This window comes from Nestor notabilis, unplaced genomic scaffold (assembly GCF_000696875.1).
Source record: "Nestor notabilis isolate BGI_N333 unplaced genomic scaffold, ASM69687v1 Scaffold36181, whole genome shotgun sequence".
Classification (NCBI taxonomy): Eukaryota; Metazoa; Chordata; class Aves; order Psittaciformes; family Psittacidae; genus Nestor; species Nestor notabilis.
In genome coordinates this window covers 1-20003 of record NW_009915791.1, presented here as the reverse complement: position 1 = coordinate 20003, position 20003 = coordinate 1, and the positions used below count along the sequence as shown (strand labels likewise).

The following is a 20003-nucleotide window of genomic DNA, read 5'->3' as shown; positions in this document are numbered from 1 at the left end:
GGTAGGCTCATATCCAGTAAATTATTAATGAACAGACTTTTAGAAAGCAGAAAATGCAGAGAGGATATATATTATTTTGTTTTTCTCATTAAAGAGAAAAATCATAATAGGTTTGTTTGCATCTAACTAATAACTTCCAGCTTCTCTGAAAAGAATCATGTATTAAAATGACTGCTTTCCTGAAATAAAAGTGAATTTTATCAAGATTCCCTATAAAATAGGAATGTTTATTCATTATTCCTACTTAAAAGTCAGCCACTGCTTTGGATTTGCTAGGAGTATTTTATCAATTTTGTCTTGGGATATGTCTCTAATCAGCATCTTAGGAAGTATATTTTTAAGGATATGTGAATATGCATGGCCTCCATATTTCATCAACCTATTCTTAGTATGCACATCATGAGCAATCAGAATTCTGTCTTCATAGCCTTCATTGACCAGCACACGAATCCTGCAAAAGTAAAAAGCATACCTGTCAGTGAAAGGCTCCCACTCTGCAACAGCACAGAACTGAGCAGGATTTACTTTTTTTCCCTCATTACTGTACTGCATGATAACTGAAATACTTATTTTTAGCTACTCAGAAGACATATTCCTTATATGTAATTGAAAATAAAACGTGTACTTTATTGAATGAAAAAAACCCAAACACCTCTGAAAACATACCGCCACACATCTCAAAGTGGAGCTGGTACCTGACTTTGCATTCTCAGCCCCATTAAGTCCATGGACAAACTCAAAAGCTTCAGCATCACCAAGCATGGGACATGGGTTTTACATGCATGAGTAAGTAATAATTTGCTACATAAACTCCTTCTCAGCAGGGTAGTTCTTGCTGCTGTCACAGCACTAGTCCCATTACATTTGTTAACGACCAGACTCTGCATGTGACAGGTCCTTTGAGAAGCCCAGCTTAATCACACAAATACTTCCACATCTTTAATTAATTCCCATTTACCAAACATTCCATATAGACAGTTATCATCCAAACACGTTTCAAAGACGTTTGTTAAAGAAGAAGGTAAGACAGGTGTTGCACACTGCATCTGCCAGGAAATGAGAGGAGTTAGTACAACAGCCCAGCTAAACAGACCTGGCAAAACGACAAGCCAGCTTGGAAAAAGAAGTAATCCTTCTGGTCACTGCCTTGTAGCAAGTCTACCACAGCAAGCCCTTCTGTTCCACTTCTCAGCCAGGTAAACTTAACCCTTTGCTCTGCTCATTGTTTAGAATTTATTCAGTGGGTGTCTAAACTCCTGTATTGTATGACTGTTACATTTCCCACTAGGCTTCACTCTGGCAGTAGGTTGCAGCGTTAAAGTGGCAGAGATGGACAGACCAGACCTAGAAAGTGCTTGTTCCTCATGAAGGCTCATCACTTGCCAGCACTGTGAAATTCTAATTCTTACTTTCCTGACTGTGCTTTTAACTGCAAGAAAGCAAATACCAGATTTATAAGGGCCTATACATATCTGAAAGCCCCTACTGTTGTGTTTTATTACCATTAGTTATGAGGAGGAACATGTAGCAGGATCAAATCAGTATGGGCGTCAGGAAAAAGGCAAGTGAGACAGAACTTGGTCTTGAGCATCTTTCAAAAACCTACGATAAGCTGTGCTATTTAGTGCACAACACTATGTGTACTGTAGCATTGCAACATCACAAGTATCTTTTCCAGCCTGAAATTCAGAGAGACCACAAGCCAACCAGAAAGCAAGAACAATGACATTGAAGTGACTAAGTTCTCTGCTGACCAAACATCTTAGAATCATTTCCCTTCACACCTGGATGAATTTCAGGGGTTGGGAGGCATATGGTCCTTTATATCCCATACTCATTGTTGCTTTCTGCTCTGGTTGTAAGTTTAGTTAGTACTTGCTTCTGACTCAAGGAAAAACTGCCCCTGAAAATGTTCAGTTTTTTTACTTGCATTGACAGTAGACTGCAGCAAAATTATGTAAGCACACACATGGCTAAACTGTGTTTGAGTAGGTATGGCATGACTACAGGAATTTATGTTTTGAATAGACAAGACCCAAATATACATTTTCTCTTTAGTATTTTCATCAACATATTTAAAAGTCAATTTGATTACCATTTCTCTGGTGCACTTTGACAAAAAACCCAAAAGCCTAAGGAGATTGCCACTGTCATCCTATGTCCAGTGAGGATGTGTCAAAAGCCCAGCAAAACCCATTTAATGGCACACCTAACTCAAATGTACACACTCACACCATACAGTGAGAATACTTTTTGTATTTTCTTCCTATCAACAGCCTGCTGCAAGAAATACTCAAATGCCAGAGAGCTTAAGGAGAGACATCAATGGCTGAGCAAGTACCACGGATGGAATGAAAACTTTGCCATGGCTGAACAAGCACTTGCTAACTACTCCATAGTCTATTCCTCTACACACACTCCTCACAGCCCTGTATACACACTGACCTCCCATGGCACAGGAGAGGGGAGGAGGCACAGGGGAGAGGAGCAGCTTTACCCATTCTAAATGTGAAAACTGTGTATTTGGTGCAACAGTTTAAAATACCAAGTGCAAGACTGAGAGCCCTGTTAAAGACAGAGATAGGATTTCTCATGTGAAAAGCAGCAGCAAACGCTTGGCAGTAAGTGGAATAGTAACCACGACACCTTCTTAAGAAGAGAACAGTCTGAAAACAGAGATTAGTTTTGAGGTTAATCTGACAACGAGGGGGAGGGAAGCTGTGTCTGAAATGTAAGCAAAAGCTGAAAAGTTACTTAATTAGTGATCAAGGATCATAAAATCTTTTTAACCAAGGAACTCGGGAAGGAAAAAAGACACAGGCAGGATGGCAGCCCACCCTCAGAAACCTGCCACTTCACTGCACACGAACACTGTGGACAAACAGCAGAGGAGGCTTCCACCTCCAGCGTGGAAGGAGTGAGATGCCCATTCCCAGCTGATCCTACCTTCTCTCTGGCAGTTTCTGTAAAGAATGCATCTCCTTGGCAATACCTTGTGTTAGCACAGCACAACAGATTTGACGTGTGGATAAGCTGAGACTGCATGTGCTGATGAGAAGCAGGGAAAAGGTATCCCACCAGTGGGGCCAATATTTTCACATTGTAAATGTGAGGAGCATGGGAGTGCTGAGATGGGAATCTCACCTTTCAAAAGAGAGAAAGGGTAAAAGGGGAGGAGGAGGAGGAGAGATGGTAACGTGCTTGGAAGAAAAAAGCATGGTTTTCAGGATAGAAGCACAAATCCACCCAAGACAACCAATGGGTTTTGCTGGCTTAGAGCATTTGTGAGGAGATGTAACAGGCTCAGATGATACTTGGCAGAAGCACCACGTTTCCAATACTGTGTTTCAAACAAAAGACAAACCTTAACATAAATCCAGTATCTCCAGCCTTTTCTACATTCTATATAAATGCACTAAATTATAAAACTCAACCAGATCAGCATAGAATTAGGACAGTGAATGAAGTTAAAAAAGCTCTTGATCTTCTTCTCAAGTAACTTTCTACAACACTATGATTCTGCATCTTCCTTTGCAGACAGAAGAAATTATACATGCTCTAATAATGTGACAGCAGCAGGGGAAAAACGTCATTATTTTAGTATGAAAAAAGGCAATTTTGAACAGCAAGCAGAATCACTGTGATGGCCTTAAAACAAGTACCAATAATATTCATCTATCAATGGCAATGCTATAGCTTAAACGGCATGGAAGCAGATACCTTGTAATTCTGTCATTGTCGTTCGGCATGACAGCATCAGGATGGAAGTGGTAATGAAGAAATTCTGTACCAAATAGGTCATACTCTAAATAGCATCCAAGTTCAGCAAATTCCAGAAGTTTCTTTGTATCAGATACGGTCCTGAGGAACATATAAAACAAAGTTACATTGTAACAGGAAGAAAAAATCATTATAACAGGAAGAAAAAAGAAGATAGGTATTTTGTGACTTCCTACTTCAAGAAACAAAACCAATAATCTAAGATGTAGTTCACCCTTTTGAAACACAGGATTCCTGTGTTGCACATGCAACTTAAGCTGATATACAGCTTTGGCTCTCTCACCTCCATCTGGGACTTCATGCATGAAAACAAAATAAATCAAAACAAACCCAATTCTTCCCCCATGAAATAATGAGAACATTTATGATAATCTTTAAATGGAAATGGGAAAGTTACTTACTTTTGATATCACTAACCCTCTCAATAGACAACCTAACAAGAAAGGACATTTAAGGAGGAGGTTAATTCATAGAGACATTTAAAAAAGACAATAGATTACTTACAGAAGACAGATTTACTTTCTCAAAAGAGTTACAGGAGACAGCTACATCCAGGGCTCATTTCATCCATCACACACCAGTAATACAGGAGTTTGCCTTTAGTTTCTATTCTGTACACTGATGTTTCTAGATTGTCATTAGAACAGCAATATATCGTATGCACTGGGATCTGGCCAGAATGCTTTAAGGAAATGTTCTCACCAAAATATATAATGGCACTGTGAGTACCTGGAACTTGGGCTTTGCAGCAGATCTGAAAAGTGAAGAAACAAAGAGAAACAAAACTACTAAAACCTGTCACTCACTTGGAAAAGAACGAAGTAAGAGCTCTCTAGAATACTTTTTTTTCCCCCTTGGAAATATTTTTGCCAAGAGTACAAGCTATCCAAAGGAAAAAAAAAACCAAAACCACCCAAATGATACATTATAATTTTATCTTTATAGCCACGGTACAATCTTTTTCATCTAAGGAATAAGCACATGTCCACAAGAACAGCACAGTTAACCAAAAGGGCAGTTGTTAGGTTTTTTATCACTGCAGATATCGATGACACAAAGTAATTTTACCCTTTACAATGACATCACAGTCTGTTGCTATGGAAATGGTTGATGTCAAATCTCAATATTATGATTTAACAACAGGGCCAAGTAGGAGGAACAGATGGGCTGAGCGAGAAAACCCTTGTTGAAACAAACCTGCCATCAGTGGAGTCTAAAATTTGCCAACTGTAATTAATAAAAAAATGTTATTTTAAAATAAATGTTACAGTTTACAGAGATTGAACATTTATCACCAAATGAGTTTTCAAAGTGCAGAGCAAGAGAATGGGTTATTTTAGATCCAGTCCTGCTCAGTTCACATAAAGATGGTAGCCAAGAGTATTCAATCCTGTGCAGGTGGCAAAACCCGTCCGATGATGTATTTCAAAATCAAAGCCAGAACAATGTCTTCTTAAAACTATTGTTGGTGTTGTGCTTTTGGCTGCTCTGACCCAACAAAGAGCAGAAGAGCTTAATTTCATCATCCATTGGATCCCCTTGTAAGCCACATGGACATAGCAGCAGCAACAGTTCCCAGCTGGAACTGCTAATGTCAGTCCTAGAATCAGGGGTTTGAGCAACAACAACCCTGAGCAGCCCTGAATACATGGAAAAGGAGATGGCACACAGGGAAACATCCTGTAAGTTTGGACCTCATCCCCACATCACCATAGGGACACCCAGCAACCATTACCAAGCATTGGTAACAGTTGCTGTGAGTCTTCTAACAACAGCTGCTCAAGTGAATGCATGTTGATATATACTGAGATACCTTTATGACCTTGGCCCCTAACACATGGCCAAACCCAAGACTCAATAGGTTCTGCTTCCCAGCCTTTATCTACACTACAGTTTCACTATGGACACTTGCTACCTTTTGTTCTAAGATGCTAAACTGCAGAACATGTTAGCCAGCATTTAAATTTTACCATTTGATTGTAAATCCATCTGAAAACTACCATTCTGTCTGTGTCAAAGCAGACATGAAATATGGAGCTATGTACAAATTTATCTCACATTTAAGGGACTGGGATGCTCCCACGTGGATTCTTCTCACTGGAGGAGACTTAAAATGTTAAGTGCACATTGCACAGCCAAACTTCACAGTAGTTTAGAGTCTATGCTACAGCAAATGCCAACCTGAATGTGTGAAAGTAATGATAGAAGGAGTGTAAGAAAATGTCATACTGTGCATCAACGGCTGTTAGTGAAACTGCACCTCTGTTTTGCCTGTTTTCCTACTTATATTGCTTATTTTCCACCTTATTTGTTTCCAATAAATCACTGAATTCAATGATTTACAACAGCATATAAAGGAGAAAAACCGTAACTGTGTGTTTATGTTGTATCAAAATGGCTACATAAGTACTGACACAGGTAGCTTGCTCAGTCCTCTTTTGTAAAAAGATTTAAGTAATTGTTTTTTCTTTAAAAAAGAGAGAAAAATATAGCTACAGATACAATGGAATGCAGGTAAATACATAAAGTAAGCTCATATCATTCATATACAATCAAATATAAATAAAATTTCATCATACTGAATCTTATGCTCCAAAAATTCCCAAGTAAAACATTGATCTCTGTGTGAATATAAACCACCTGTAGCTCGATTTGCAAGCTGTTAGAGCCTGTAACTGTTAGAAATTTGGAGCACAATTCTCTTGCCTGTATTACACTCACATAGAGGGCAAACAATCCAATTGCTGAGAATCATATGACCACAAACAGTCTCCATTATTCAGCAACTGTCCAAACTAATCAATGCTTGGATATTTTCCAGCTCACCATGAGCAACACAAGGTCACACAAAACAGATTTGGTAGTAGAGGCTGTGTTTCTACACTGGAGAGAGAAAAGCACCCTAATTCCTCTCCATGTCTAATGCAGGGCTCCCGGTTTTTGTTCTCAAGGAAACTAAAAGTTAGCTCTCTGATCAATGCTAAGAACTATCCAAAACCCACTATTTTCTTTTTTAAGCAGTGTTTCTTCTGTCTGGTAGAAGAACATAAAAGATCTGCCTACTGCTTTGATATAGAATCCAGCCAAATCAGGCAGTTCTCCATTAGCTTTTGTGAGATTTTGGTAGGCCCTTAAGAGTGTCGCAGTTTTAAAAAATACCAGAAGCCTAGAGCTTCCCACCCAATTTGGTGAAAGGTGATCAATTTCTAATGCTTTTGTGCAGGGATATGAATTAATAGAATTCCTTTTTTTTTCTTTTTAAATGCAGCTACAGTTATTCCTGATCTTGCTCCAGGCCTTCAAAGAGAGCATTAAGAATACCAAAATCTCTTTATCAATGTGAATCTTAAAGATGATCCTGACTGAAGTTCTGGAAGCTGATGGAGCTCTATATAAGCAGTTATTTTTAAGCCAGTAAACTTGAAGATAATTCTTCACATCGTGATCCCAGTGCACAACAGAAACCTAGCTATTTGCAACTGCTGTGGGTTGTGGCAACACTGCCAGAAGGACAGCAGAACAGTCTACTTACCTGCCAAGGTGAGACATGGCTGGAAAGGTGCATTGCTGTGTCTGCCAGGATAGATGATAACGGGGCACCCGAGCTGTGGCTGAGCCTGTGCTGTTGCCTGAAGCACTCTGTGTTCACTCTGAGCCAAAGGCCAGGAGCAACCTGTTCCTCCCACCACACCACACCTGATGTCAGTCACATCCACTCTCTTGAGTATCTCATCAACAATAATGCCTGTAAGCTAGAGAAAAGGAAAATAAGATTTTTTGTTATTAATACTATTTGTGCTAAATAGCATCAAATTTGGCCTACGGACATTGTGCTAGTTATACTCCCGAGGTCTTTCTGAACTTAATTAAGAGCTGGGTGTGTGAAAACACAGCCGTTAAAATCTGATTTCTGTCAATTAACGTTATGCTAGCCATTCACTAAGACCAAAATAAACACAGAAGCATATTGATTTAACAGTATCCACTCACACAGTTGTCCAGGTTTGACAAGAAAGCTGGTCTACGTGTAATCTGAATACTGATTTAGGCTGAGACTAATTTTTCTTAAACCCGTGCCTCACACTCCTGAAGTATCTCCAGAAACAATTCAGTGTAATTTCTTGTGACACAAGAGATCAGAAAATAAGGCAACCTTGTCATTCAGGTGGGGAAGGGAAAAACTGGCAGATGCTGGAGAAAAGTTTAAGGCAAATCCTGCTTGTGGGAATGCCAATGTAAACCAGCAAGAGCTACCCTGACTTATCAGAACTACAAGAACAAAGCTTAGCTGACAAATTTACATGATCAAAATTAGCTTGGTTTTAAATATTGGTAGGCAAAAAAGACATGAGAATCTCCTAATAAACACTGATTGCTATAAAAGCTATAGTTTTTCTTTCCCAGAATAGGCCATGTATCTTAAAGCATACATTCAGAACCAAGAACACAAAATGGCACTGATGATGACCTAACCCTTTGACCCTGAATCTTAAGGAAATCGTGATTTCAAGGAAGCATAAAGTGAGCAAAGGAAGAAGGAAGGTTTGCAAGCAAATCCAGGAAACTGAAAAAATCCTAAACCAATTTCTGAATTATTCTGTAACTTATCTCTACTGCACACCTTATCTCCTCAACAGCCTCACACAACATATTAGTAAATACTCAATCTACACACAAAAGCCAGCTCAAGCTGTTACAATTTACAGCAGGCTTCTGCCCAATGCTTCAACCTATAATTACACACCTTCTGCTTCATGTCTAACCAGTCTGCCAACCATTTCTGTTGACGAACAGATACAGAATTCACTCCTCTCCTCAAGAGCATCTCTCAAAATATTCAAATTGTCTTTGTCTAATCATAAAACATAACATCATGTCAAATTCACTGGCAAATGAGGAACCACCGGTTATTGTGGATCAGTCACTGCACAACTCTTTCTAAGTAACTGTCTTCTGGACTGGATTAAGTATTGGTGACCTGCTGCGTACAGGACATCTGTAGGTCTCCAGTAGTCCAGCAAATACAGAAAGGAAACCTTTGCCCCAAGAAATCTATTTGTTATCAAATCTCAAACAATGGAAGAATATTAAGGAAAAGTAATTCTGTTCCCTACAGCTTGGGCCAGCTTGGGTCCAGTGTAGCTGACAGAGCTGCTCAAACTATGACCATTGATTTCTAAAATTAATTTGTCTCATTTGTAAACTGTGACAGATTTTTAAAACATTTTCTCAGCTCTGTTCATCTCATTCACAGCCTCCTGCCCTGGAGAGTTCCCTTCCCTCTTCTCCCTATCATCACATTTTCTTAATAAAAGGTGAACGAATATTTATTATTGTAGGAATATCTGGGGACCTCAGTCATTATTAACACATTGTCTTAGGCACTGTACAAACAGTCTGATGTAGCCTCTGTCCTGAAAAGTCTGGACAAATGGTACAGACCAGAGATACAACACACAGCCTGAGCAGAACAATGATTTGCAACTGTCGTGTAAATATTATTTATGATTTTTACAAGAATCATGGGTGATCTCATTGGGAAGCAATTAGCCAGAAAAAGAGACAGAAGAAGCAGAAAGGATATACTCCTTCCGTAAAAAAATGTAAAAAGAATAGGCTACTTGGTGTTGTACCAGATACCCACACATGAAGGACTTTATTTTCTTTTTACTGTTGCATTGTAACAAATTCCTCAGAGAAAATAGAGCTTAAGAACTGCAAATCCTGACAAATAATCCCAGCACATGCAAATAGTGCTGTTCCCCAAGCAGTTAATGCTGTTCCCAAGCTTTTCATGTTGAGAACTTCTAGATTTCATCCATTTTGCTGGAATTTCTCTCCAACTTTAACTCACCCAGGGATAATTCATAGGAGAGAGACACTGAAGCAATGGTTAAGACTTACCTGCTCCACTGTCATGGCCTGTGTTTGAGAAGAATGACTAGAATCCACATAAAACCCAGCCCCAGCAATAATATGGACTCCAGTTTCTTGAGCAAGTTTCTTCGAAGAATTCATATCTCAACCAATTCCTGTAGTCGTGTTTTCCACAATCATCCCACCACCTGCTGCTTTAAAATGCAACAGCTCCTCCTTCACAGCATCTGTTTCCTGATACAGAAGAAGGTTTTCTTTATGGCTGTAGGGATTTTGCTTAATCCAAAACAAGTTCTTCATCTCAATGGGCCCATCAGACAGAGGCTCTTGACCTGGAGAAAGTAGTAAAAAACTGCTGCTGTAGTCCACGGCCAAGTGTTCATGAGTCCATGTATAGCCAAGGTGGTCTGGCTCCACAGGGCCCAAGACAGTCTGTGCTCTCCCGCTCAAGGAAGGCATTTTTCTTTAACAAAAAGGAAAAAAAAAAAAAAAAGAGATTCTAAAAGAGTCTGGGAAGGAAGAAGAAAGGAAACAAGAACATTTCAGAAAGAGCAAACCTTTCTTACACAATTTCTGAATTCCCTCCTCTCTCACACACGTACCTACATGCTGCGTGTGTTCACTGAATGAAATGTTTTGAAATGTTTTCAAATGCTGTTTCCAATAGAGTGCTCAAAGTGAAAAACATTTATTTTACCCAACTAGATCTGTATCAGTATTCTAGCAATGTAAACATATCACACTCCAGTACAAGGAAATCGTCATCATTTATTGTGATATAGTCAGTACCACAATGAGATAAATGTTTCCTATTTAATAACAACCACTGTATGTTCATTTAGGATTCTATGCTCAACAGCAGCTGTCAAATTTTGTCAGCTTGAGCCATCAGATGAACATACTCAGCACCAAGGCTGAGTATTCCTTACTGGTACATTCAGTTTATTCATCTGTGTCCTCCAAGACTCACTGTCCCCCGTGCATGCCACAGAAGCTGTCGATGTTTGGCCACCTCATCTGCCCCTCTGTATGAGGAACGCAGGGATGGGGAGGATCTTCTGCTCCTTCAGCTTTAATGGATCTCAGGCTGTTTTGCCAGCTGCACTATAGAGGTCTGGAATAGCCCAGGACAACTCCTCAAGGCTAACATCAGTTGCTGAAGATACAGGGTGGCCCCCAACCAGGAGGGAGAAGCCAAAGAGCTTTTCCCATCAGCTTCACAGGCCAGATATTTCACCAGTTAAGAACAGACCTTAACCTAACAATTTATACAGCTCAGCCTTTAAGAGACATTCTTCTTCATCTTTAACACGAACAAAACAATGTTCTTCCTCAGAATCTGAAATGAGTGATGACAAAGACACACACTGACTCTACTCTCTGCAGTTGGTTCAAGTCAAAGGCATCTGCCCTGTGCCAGCTTGGCCTGACTCACTCCGGGTTAGAATCAGCTGCAGCTCTCATCACTGAGATTTGGGGGGAGGTTTTTCATTCGGGAGTGCAGGCAGTCCTGACTACCCAGTTCTTGTTAGATCTTCCTGACGCTAGTTGCAAAGGCTTGAGGATATATAGTTATAATCCCTAGTCAACCAAAATCATCAGTTATGAAACAAAATACATGTTTAATCATGTCCAGAGGACAGGACTAACTAGAGCATGCATTATTGATTAAAGAGAGAGGTCTTTCCCATTGCTGTCTCCCTTTTAGTGAATAATGTCATAAATATGGTTTTGTTACTGGTGGTGCCCTCAGAGGACATTTTTCTTTTAACTGCTAAAGTTAATCTACCAGAATGCCAGAAAAACTGAAATCTGAAGGGCACTGAACTCTACATATCAAAGGGCACAAGAACATCGAGGTCTCTTTGGGGATACTTTGATCTCACGAGCAGCAGTCATTGTCAAGAGTACCAATGTACAAAAGTGACTCAGCCCCTGCAAAAGGCAGCTATCACCTGCCTAGTGATGTCTGGAGTGCTGGCAGTTATTTTAATATGGAAACTTGGCCATCCATAACAAAGAGAAAGGACTGACTGACTGTCTGCCTTGTGTAAAAGCAGATTTAGGAAGAACTGTTCTTTTATGAATTTCATATCTAGACTAGTGTGTTGACTTGTTTGAGAAGGCAGAAAAATAATTACTCTCAGAACAGACTGCTGGCTGATTAATATAATGATTTATTTTTTGCCAAATAAATTAAGAAGTGCATGATTTCAGAAAATATTATTCTTGAGCAAATAATCAAAAGCAAAATACCTGTCTTAGTCAGAAAATACTGCTAGCTGCAATTCAATTAAGTTGTCCAACCCAGTCATTAATTCCATCCTTGAACAAAGCTGGTGCTCTATAGAGCAACCCACTATTTTGGAGGAAGTTCAATGATCTGAGTCATTCTTAGATGCACAGCAAGGAGACTAACATAAGTCTAAGATAATTGCGTTACATTTGCTTCCCCCCCCCATCCCCCCCCTTTTTTTTTTTTAATGTTACATATCTACACTCTGGTATTCAGTAAAACCCTGACAGCATAAAGAGTGATAACTACTCTCTGCATTGGAGACATGCTTTTCGTTGCCCCTGTTCATTGGCAATTTTCAAATTCATTTAGGAATTTCAAATGCATTTCAAATCCAAGCTGGGAAAACAAACCTATATAAATATTTTGTTATATAATCAAATACGTAAGTACTGAAGTTCTGTTCACACAAACTGATTGCAGTCTGTTTCCTTAACAAATTTCCACTTCAGTTTTTTTGTTATTTAATATTGCAGTTACTAAAAAATAGAACGTGAATTTTTGCCCAGTTTGAGGTTACCACTTTGATGAAAAGTTGACTTTCAACATTTGTTCCCACTCATTCCTTTCCAACACAGTTAATTTAAACTACCCTCATTTAGCCTGGCCTGCCCGCTCCAAAGACCTATGGTTGCAGGTGTGAGATCATCTTATAGTCTGAGGCTGCTGTCTTCTGATTTATAGCAGCAAAAGAAGATCTAAAATTACCAGTTCCAGTGGAAGGTTTCTCTTATAGCAGATACCAATCCATTGATTCTTAGATTCTAGATTTCAGATTATAACTACAGAGTTTACACAACCAATGTCTACTACTGAACCTTTTGATTGAGGCCAAGGATTTTTATAAATACAAGCAGCATCACAAAAACAGAAACTGACACTAACAGCATTTAAAGTAGGCCTAATTTTATCTGCATGAAAAATATGATTAATATTAATGTCTGCACTTGCTTACTAACACACTTTTAGAAATCCACAGCTTTTAATAAAAATATGAAAAACAAAGACAGCCAACAACCTGTGACTGGAATTATTTTTAAAACCATTGTCTTGATATCTTCCCTACTGTCATTTACATAGACAGAATGCCTTGATTGTGCTATAATGATACATTATTCCTAATAATATTCACCTGATGGAAACAAAATTTAATTAGTGTCTTTAAAACAGATTTTAGGTGCAAGCAACTCTAAATAGAGTAAGGACTGTTTAATTTAAGCACGTATATGTTAGTACAGAAATCAATGTTTGTGTGCTTTACTAATGACTTGCACGCCATATTTTACACAGAACTTTCTTCTGAGGAAGTTTCTTCTTTCACACGTCATGGACTGAATTAATATCACCTCCTTTAGCCATCTAAAATGAGGTATGCCTTCTACAGAAGACCGTTTTCATAGCCAAATGGAAAATTATACCCACAGGCAACTCATCCAGCCTATTTTGCATGCTTGTAATAGGACAGGACAAGTCACTTTCTATAGCATCAGCCTCTTTCTGAGGACTATGAAGGGATCCAAGAAACAATCCTGCACAAGTGTATTTTAGATGGTCCTACATAAGACATGTGAATTATATTTCCTGAATCTTAGCTCAGTCTGAGGGAAGGGGAAAGGTGCAGATTCCTATGACAGAAAATAAATAGGTAGCTCTTACCTGCCAGTAACAGGTATTTTGGTTTAGGAAATCACTAGTTTATGCTGTGGTGTTGCCACGGTGCTCCTGCACAGACCAAGGCGTCTCTGCTCCAGGTACTATATAAAGAGAGAAATAAATGGTATTTCCTGAAAATTACATATTCAGATAAAAAGAAAATTACAATTGCTTTAAAATATAACCAACACTTGTATTATTTTATAACAGACTTGAAAATATACATCAACATTTCTGTAACAAACTCTGGACAAATCTTTACAACCAGTTGTATGTATGGTGCATAAAATACGACTCTCACCATTAGCCAACTATTAAATACTGGTGAAGTAAATGTTTTTCCTAGGGTTACTGTTAAGAGAAAAGAGACTTGCTGCTAAAAAGGTCCTGGTACTGCATTCCTGACTGGTAAAAACTCCACTGAGTTCAATAGATGCTTTGCCTGAATACTGATGACAAGATTCGTGTTCCTGCTTTTCCCATCTGAAACCTGCGCTTCAGTCATGTCATTTTAATGGTATTGTAATGGGAAGTCTCTTTAGGTTTGGATTAGTTGCTTCCTACAGTAATCTCATATTGCTGAAACATTATAATCACATAAACACAGTTTCCACATGCTAATGCTGCATTTGTTTTGATTCAGTAAGCACATTTTAATGGTATTAGCATAGATTCTCCCTAGGCTTGTATGGGAATCATTTGATTGTCATTAAACAACAAAGCGAGATTACAGCGACACTAAACCCAGATTGCTGTGATAAAAAAAAAAAAGAAAAAAAAAGAAAAAAAAAAGGCAAAAAGAATGGCTCAGTAGGTATTTATTATAGTCAGAAAAAGTTAAACACAGCTGCCATTTAGGAACAAGGACTTCCTTGGCTGCATGAAGAGCACTGTAAGTGGGTCTTTCCTTTATAACCATGCAGTCCCAGAAAATGTGACATAGCACACATTTGCTGTATACTTACAGATGGAGGAAATGCTCAAAGAGCATCCAGTTCTATTCTGAGCTACCTCTACAGAGCATGGAAAGCCCCAAATTAGAAATACATGACACATCTGTAGTAAATTACCATTAGTTAGTCTATGCTGTGTTATCTCACCATTCCCCACATGCAAACACTGTGCGATGAGGGAAAAAGTTAGCAAGACAAAGGAAGAGGAGAGGCAGAATGTGTGTCAGGAAGAATTTAAAAAAAGAACTTCCTTCTCTCTTCTTCCATGCTTCTGCCAACCCTGAAAAGGTTTACAGGGTGAAAGGAACTCTGCTGCCAGCACCATTCTTCCTCTATCCCACCAGACAAGCAAGCTGTCTTAACTTCTCTGACAGATGTGTGCCAGATCTACCTTACCTTCTCCAAAAATGTATTCACAAGCGCCAATTACGGGACAAACATGCCTGAAAACCAGCTCTTTCTCACATGCTGTATTTTTCGCTCATGCACACCGTCAGGAAAGTGCAGCTACAAGGGCTGTGGAGCAGAGCTCACCACAGCTGTCAGGGTGAGAGCAGCAGTAGAACTGAACTTGCATCTGTTCCAGGACAGATACAGGCTTACCTGTCATTTAGCCCTGTAATTCCCTGTGTGTCAATGTCTAACACTGGTGTCCACCAGCCTGCAACACTATACACAGGCACCCTCACAGCACCACTAGTTGTCTGTGTGTTACGTTAGATAACAGCACATCTCTTACAGATTTTGGAAATGGGGTATAAGTACTATGAAAAAATGCAGATTTCTGGGCAAAATTGTGTCTCTTCTGCAGAAAGGGCAGATATGCTTCCCTGAAGGTGATGCAGATTATTCTCATTAAAGTCATCATTGTTCTTCCTTGTCTTCAGAATTGACAGTGGTCGGAAATGACACTGGTCTTTTTCCTGTCCCAAACTGGAGCTATGAGATTATCGTGATTTGATGAACTTCAAGCTAACTCAGAAAAGTAAACCAAGAAAAATAATCTCATCTATTCAGAACAAGTGGTTTGTTTTTCACTTCCTTCATATTCTGTTAATTACAAAACCCAACGCAAAACGAGTATCATGACAGTTTTTCATAGTATAACCCCTTGCCTAGTGCAGAAGTGTATTAAGGGGACAAGGGCATGCTAGTACTTCCATGAACATCAACACGGAGGCAATGCTTTGTGTCCTAAGAATTTGTGTCACATGGTAGACCTTTCATGCTTTTACTAAAGCTCTTCTCAGAGAGGAGGGGAACAGTTACAGTGCCTCTCTCCTTCAACACCTCCTCCCTAACCCCATACAAGCACATGCTGCAGCTCTTCACTTAATGGGGCAACTGCAGGTTTCCACCTTTGGGTGGCTGTATTTTCATGTAGCAAGTAAGAACCCTACCATTTCAGATATGTGTAATCTCTCAACTGCCAACAGAATTTGGCCGACAGATTCAAAACCAGGAGAACTCTTGGGGGCAATATTTTAAAAGTATCACCTGTCCTTACCATACCACATTTTTTCCTGAAAGACACTGTTCTGGACATATTCAGAATAGCAGGTTAATGCTGTGGCCTGCAACAACCTTCCTCTGGTCCCCAAACCATTCAGAAACATGTATTTCCATAAGAAACCAAGCTAAAAGGAATCCTAAATATTGTTTTCCCTGTATATGCTTTGAGCAATCAAAAAACCTTTACACTACAGAAGTGAAAAGGGATACCAAAAGTAAGACTTCATATAAAGTTACAATACATGCTATGAAAAAAAATGGGAGAGCTTTAGCTGAGCCTTATACAATCCTACAATGACAAAGAGAAGTCCCAGCAAAATACGCATGTATGTACACCACAGCAGCTATGTTGCCTGAGTGACAGCAGCAATGTTCTACGACCTAAAAGCAAAGTCACTTAAATCTTAAGAGAAATTTAAACACTTCTACACATATGTCAAGGGCCAATATATTGATTCCTTGCCTTCAGAACCTCCGAAAAGCACACTCAGGGGTGAGGAACTTGGCAAGCAAGAAGCAAAGCTTTTAAATGCTCACCTGAAAGGATAAGTGAAAATTCTCACCGTGTATTCCCCCTGTTGCTTGGCTAGTGGCAGACAGATAGACCTTCCAGCTTTGCCAGGTTTGAGGGTCACATTCTTGTTATAGCTAGGTTTTGAGCCAGACATACATAAACCGGATTTCTTCCTTACAGTTGAACAGCCACACCAGCACAAAGTGCAGCCTCTCAAATCGATTTCACAGAATGGCCATGATACCTTTGGGATCAAAGGAAGCACATACCATCTGCACATGACCATGTATGCACACGTACATTTGCCCAAAAGCAGAGGCTAAACCACTTAGCATGTAATGCTGTGCATAAGTTTGTTGGTTGTTTTTTTTTTCCAATTTGGTTAAAGTTCAGCTGTTGTGAGCAGAATAGTCAGACTTTTATTTTACCTTATTTCTGTGTAAATAACAGTCTCAAAATCTAGCCTTCTCCCAGCAAAGTCACATTGAAGTTCTCTTCCTCAGAAAGATCTGAGACCAACATCCCCATAGGTGTTTTTTCATTAACATCTATCTCCTTTAGAAGAACTTCAGGGGATTTTACATTTTGGGCAGCTTCCAAAATTACTCCTGACAAAAGGTCAGATAAAAATTCTCCCCTAGGGTCCAACATAACATTAATTATATTTTACATGCACACATAGTGTTTTTAGGCAAAAAAATTAGAACTGAAGTCACATTATGCTATATGCAAATACGGGCTGAGTCCTGCATGTTGATACATACATTTGTATTCTTAAGCCTAAAGAGAATCATATTTGCTTCTCACAGGTTCTGGGCTACAAGCCTTGCTAGGACAAGAAGATACAGGAAAAAAGTCTGCACAGTGGAAAAAGGCATGGAGATGGGGTCCACTGCCTCATTCAAGATCGCAGACTGCAGCAACTGGAATATGCCGACTTCCAGAAAACCACTCTACTAGTTGAGTGATGGCCTTAGAGGCACAGAACTAAATTCAGTTTCCCACTACAGCAAATAACTGTATCCCAAAACTTGCAACCAACCTGGAAGACCCACTGGAAAAAAAATTGCTTTGAGAAAAACCTTCACACTTTCCATTGTGACTGTTCCCTATTGCTGTCTCAGGAAGTGGAAGCCACATGCCCTTCTCAAGGCCAAGACAGGGCAGAAGACAACTGTGGGATAAAACAATTCTTCTTTTGCATTTTGAGGTAGGAGGTGAGATCCTGAAAGAGCAGAAGAAGAGAGAGTACCTCAGCAGGTAATACATCCATTCTTGTTTGGTCCTCCCTCCTCCACAGAAGTTACTTCAGGAAAAAAAACACCCTGTAGTTTTGGCCCTGTGCAAAACTAAGGTTTCAGAATAGCGGTCCTACATATTCTTGAGATCTGACTGAAAAACTGTGATATACTTAAAGCTGTCACATAAGAGATGGTGGTAGTGGTCTTCCTACTTCCTTCTTGTCAAAGCAGTTAAATGCTTGTGAAACATCCCAGCCATTGCTAGGCTAAAATGCCTTTCTTGGATTATTATCCACATACATATTCCTATCAGACTAAAGACATGGCAACTGCTTAGAAAATTCTGAGGAAGCTTTTTAATTCATGACCAGAAAATGATGTTAAATCAGGAAACCTACCCAACCAGTTCTGAGAAAAAGACAAAATTTTGTTTTAGAACTAGGGGGATGGGACACTCCCTTTCCCTTCCAGTTCAGCTGGTAATGCAATGACTTGTATATTCTCCAGAAATACAGAAGACCTAAGTTCAAAACAGCTCTTTATCAAACCAGGGACTTGAACCTTAGGTTTCCACAACCTAGATGGATTTCTAATCCTCCCCCTACCAGGCAGGTGGCCAGTCTGTTGCAAGCAGAAGTCTCCTGCCTCTGTTTTCATAGAATCTTAAACCTTGGCTTCAGCTTATTAAAAAAAGAACTGTGTTCAATATTTCAAAATTTGAAAGATGTAAAAAATATTTTAGATCTCTATCCAGTGAAATAAGAGATAAAATCCACAGAACATTCAGAGAAATCATCCTTTAATAAACACAGAACTTAGTGCCACATGCTTCACTATATACTGATTTTTCTGTATGATGGCTTGTTAACTACAGAGGGAAGCAGTGACACTTGTTCCTGCTCCACCATGCATTAATTTAATAAGTTAGCACTGGTCACCTATATGAAATATAATTAAGCATCTGAATGCCATTGTTGCCAGCTTTGATTATAACTACAGAAATGAATGTGATGATGGTGACATATGGCAAATATTATGTCTGTTAAATTCCAAAACGTGAGAGGCATTCATAATAATAAATGACACTTATGTAGTCTTTCATACAACAATCCCAAAGTACCTGACAAAATGATACAAAACTACCTATTAGAAGCATCACTTCACCCATCACTGAAACATAGCCCCCAGCAGAAAGAAGGCAACAACCTTTAAAGACTACAGAACATACTACAACAGAGGCTGAATAATGTATCCAGTATAAAGCACAGAGAAATTCCAGATGAGAAAACCAGAATTTTCCAAAGGCAAGTGACCTCCAGCTAAAAATGTGTTTCATTCCAGAGTTATCACAAGCCTCTAGCATAAAGACACCATCCTTAACAAGACACAAAAAAAGAATTATATCTGCAAGTTCCTTAGAGATCATATACATTGTTAGGCCAAAAGATGCTTCTCTAAATTCCTCACCAACAGGACTTGTATGCTTCAACTTGGGATCAAGTTCACTACAACTCCAGATCTGCTGCAGAGGGGTTGCCAAACATGAAGCACGCTTGGCAGAGGGGACCTGAACCTCCCTCGCTCAGAACCAGCACTCCCCTCTGCAGCTCACCAAACCGGTGCAAGGGGAAGAGAAACCAGACCGTCTGCCACAACTGTGTCTTGTAAAGGGCAGCACCCCTCAGGGCAGGGAGAAATTGCCCCAATGAGGCTCGCAGGCAAGTCTGCAGCTTTGCTGATGGGCCTTGTCAAGCTTAAGCAACTCCGAAAGCATCTTGCAAGAGGGCTGCAGGTGCTTCCAGATGGAGAGACAGCTGAAGGCAGGCTTTGACGGTCCCAGTTTTGGATTGAGGCATTTGTTCCTTCGCAGAGCCACCTTCAGGGACTGACGGAAGAAGACTACCAAAAAGGACGCAGTTCCAATATTTAACTTGTCATGACTGTACAAATATTAAATACCAGCACTATTAATAGCAGCACAACTGCATCACACAGTGAAGCCCGCCCGAGCTCGGGGCTTACTCTGCTGGTAACTGTCATCCGACCCTGTGAAACGCTTTTCCAGAGCGGAGGAGGTGTTCACCACCTCGGGTGGCCCTGCGGGAGCCCCGCCTGACCCAGCGCCGCTCTCCCGGCCGCGGTCTCCTCCCTCACCCCGCTCAGGCCAGCCCCCTATC

The 20003-nt window shown here is 39.8% G+C and overlaps 1 protein-coding gene across 1 annotated transcript; it reads right to left on the bottom strand.

The window, feature by feature from the left end:
* Positions 1-240: 240 nt before the first annotated feature.
* On the bottom strand, positions 241-10116 carry PTER (phosphotriesterase related). Its single transcript, XM_010024298.1, is given in 7 exon segments — positions 241-451; positions 3721-3861; positions 4576-4581; positions 4941-4947; positions 6627-6682; positions 7333-7532; positions 9685-10116. Coding segments are annotated over 7 exon segments (1053 nt in total).
* Between the last annotated feature and the right edge of the window lie 9887 nt (positions 10117-20003).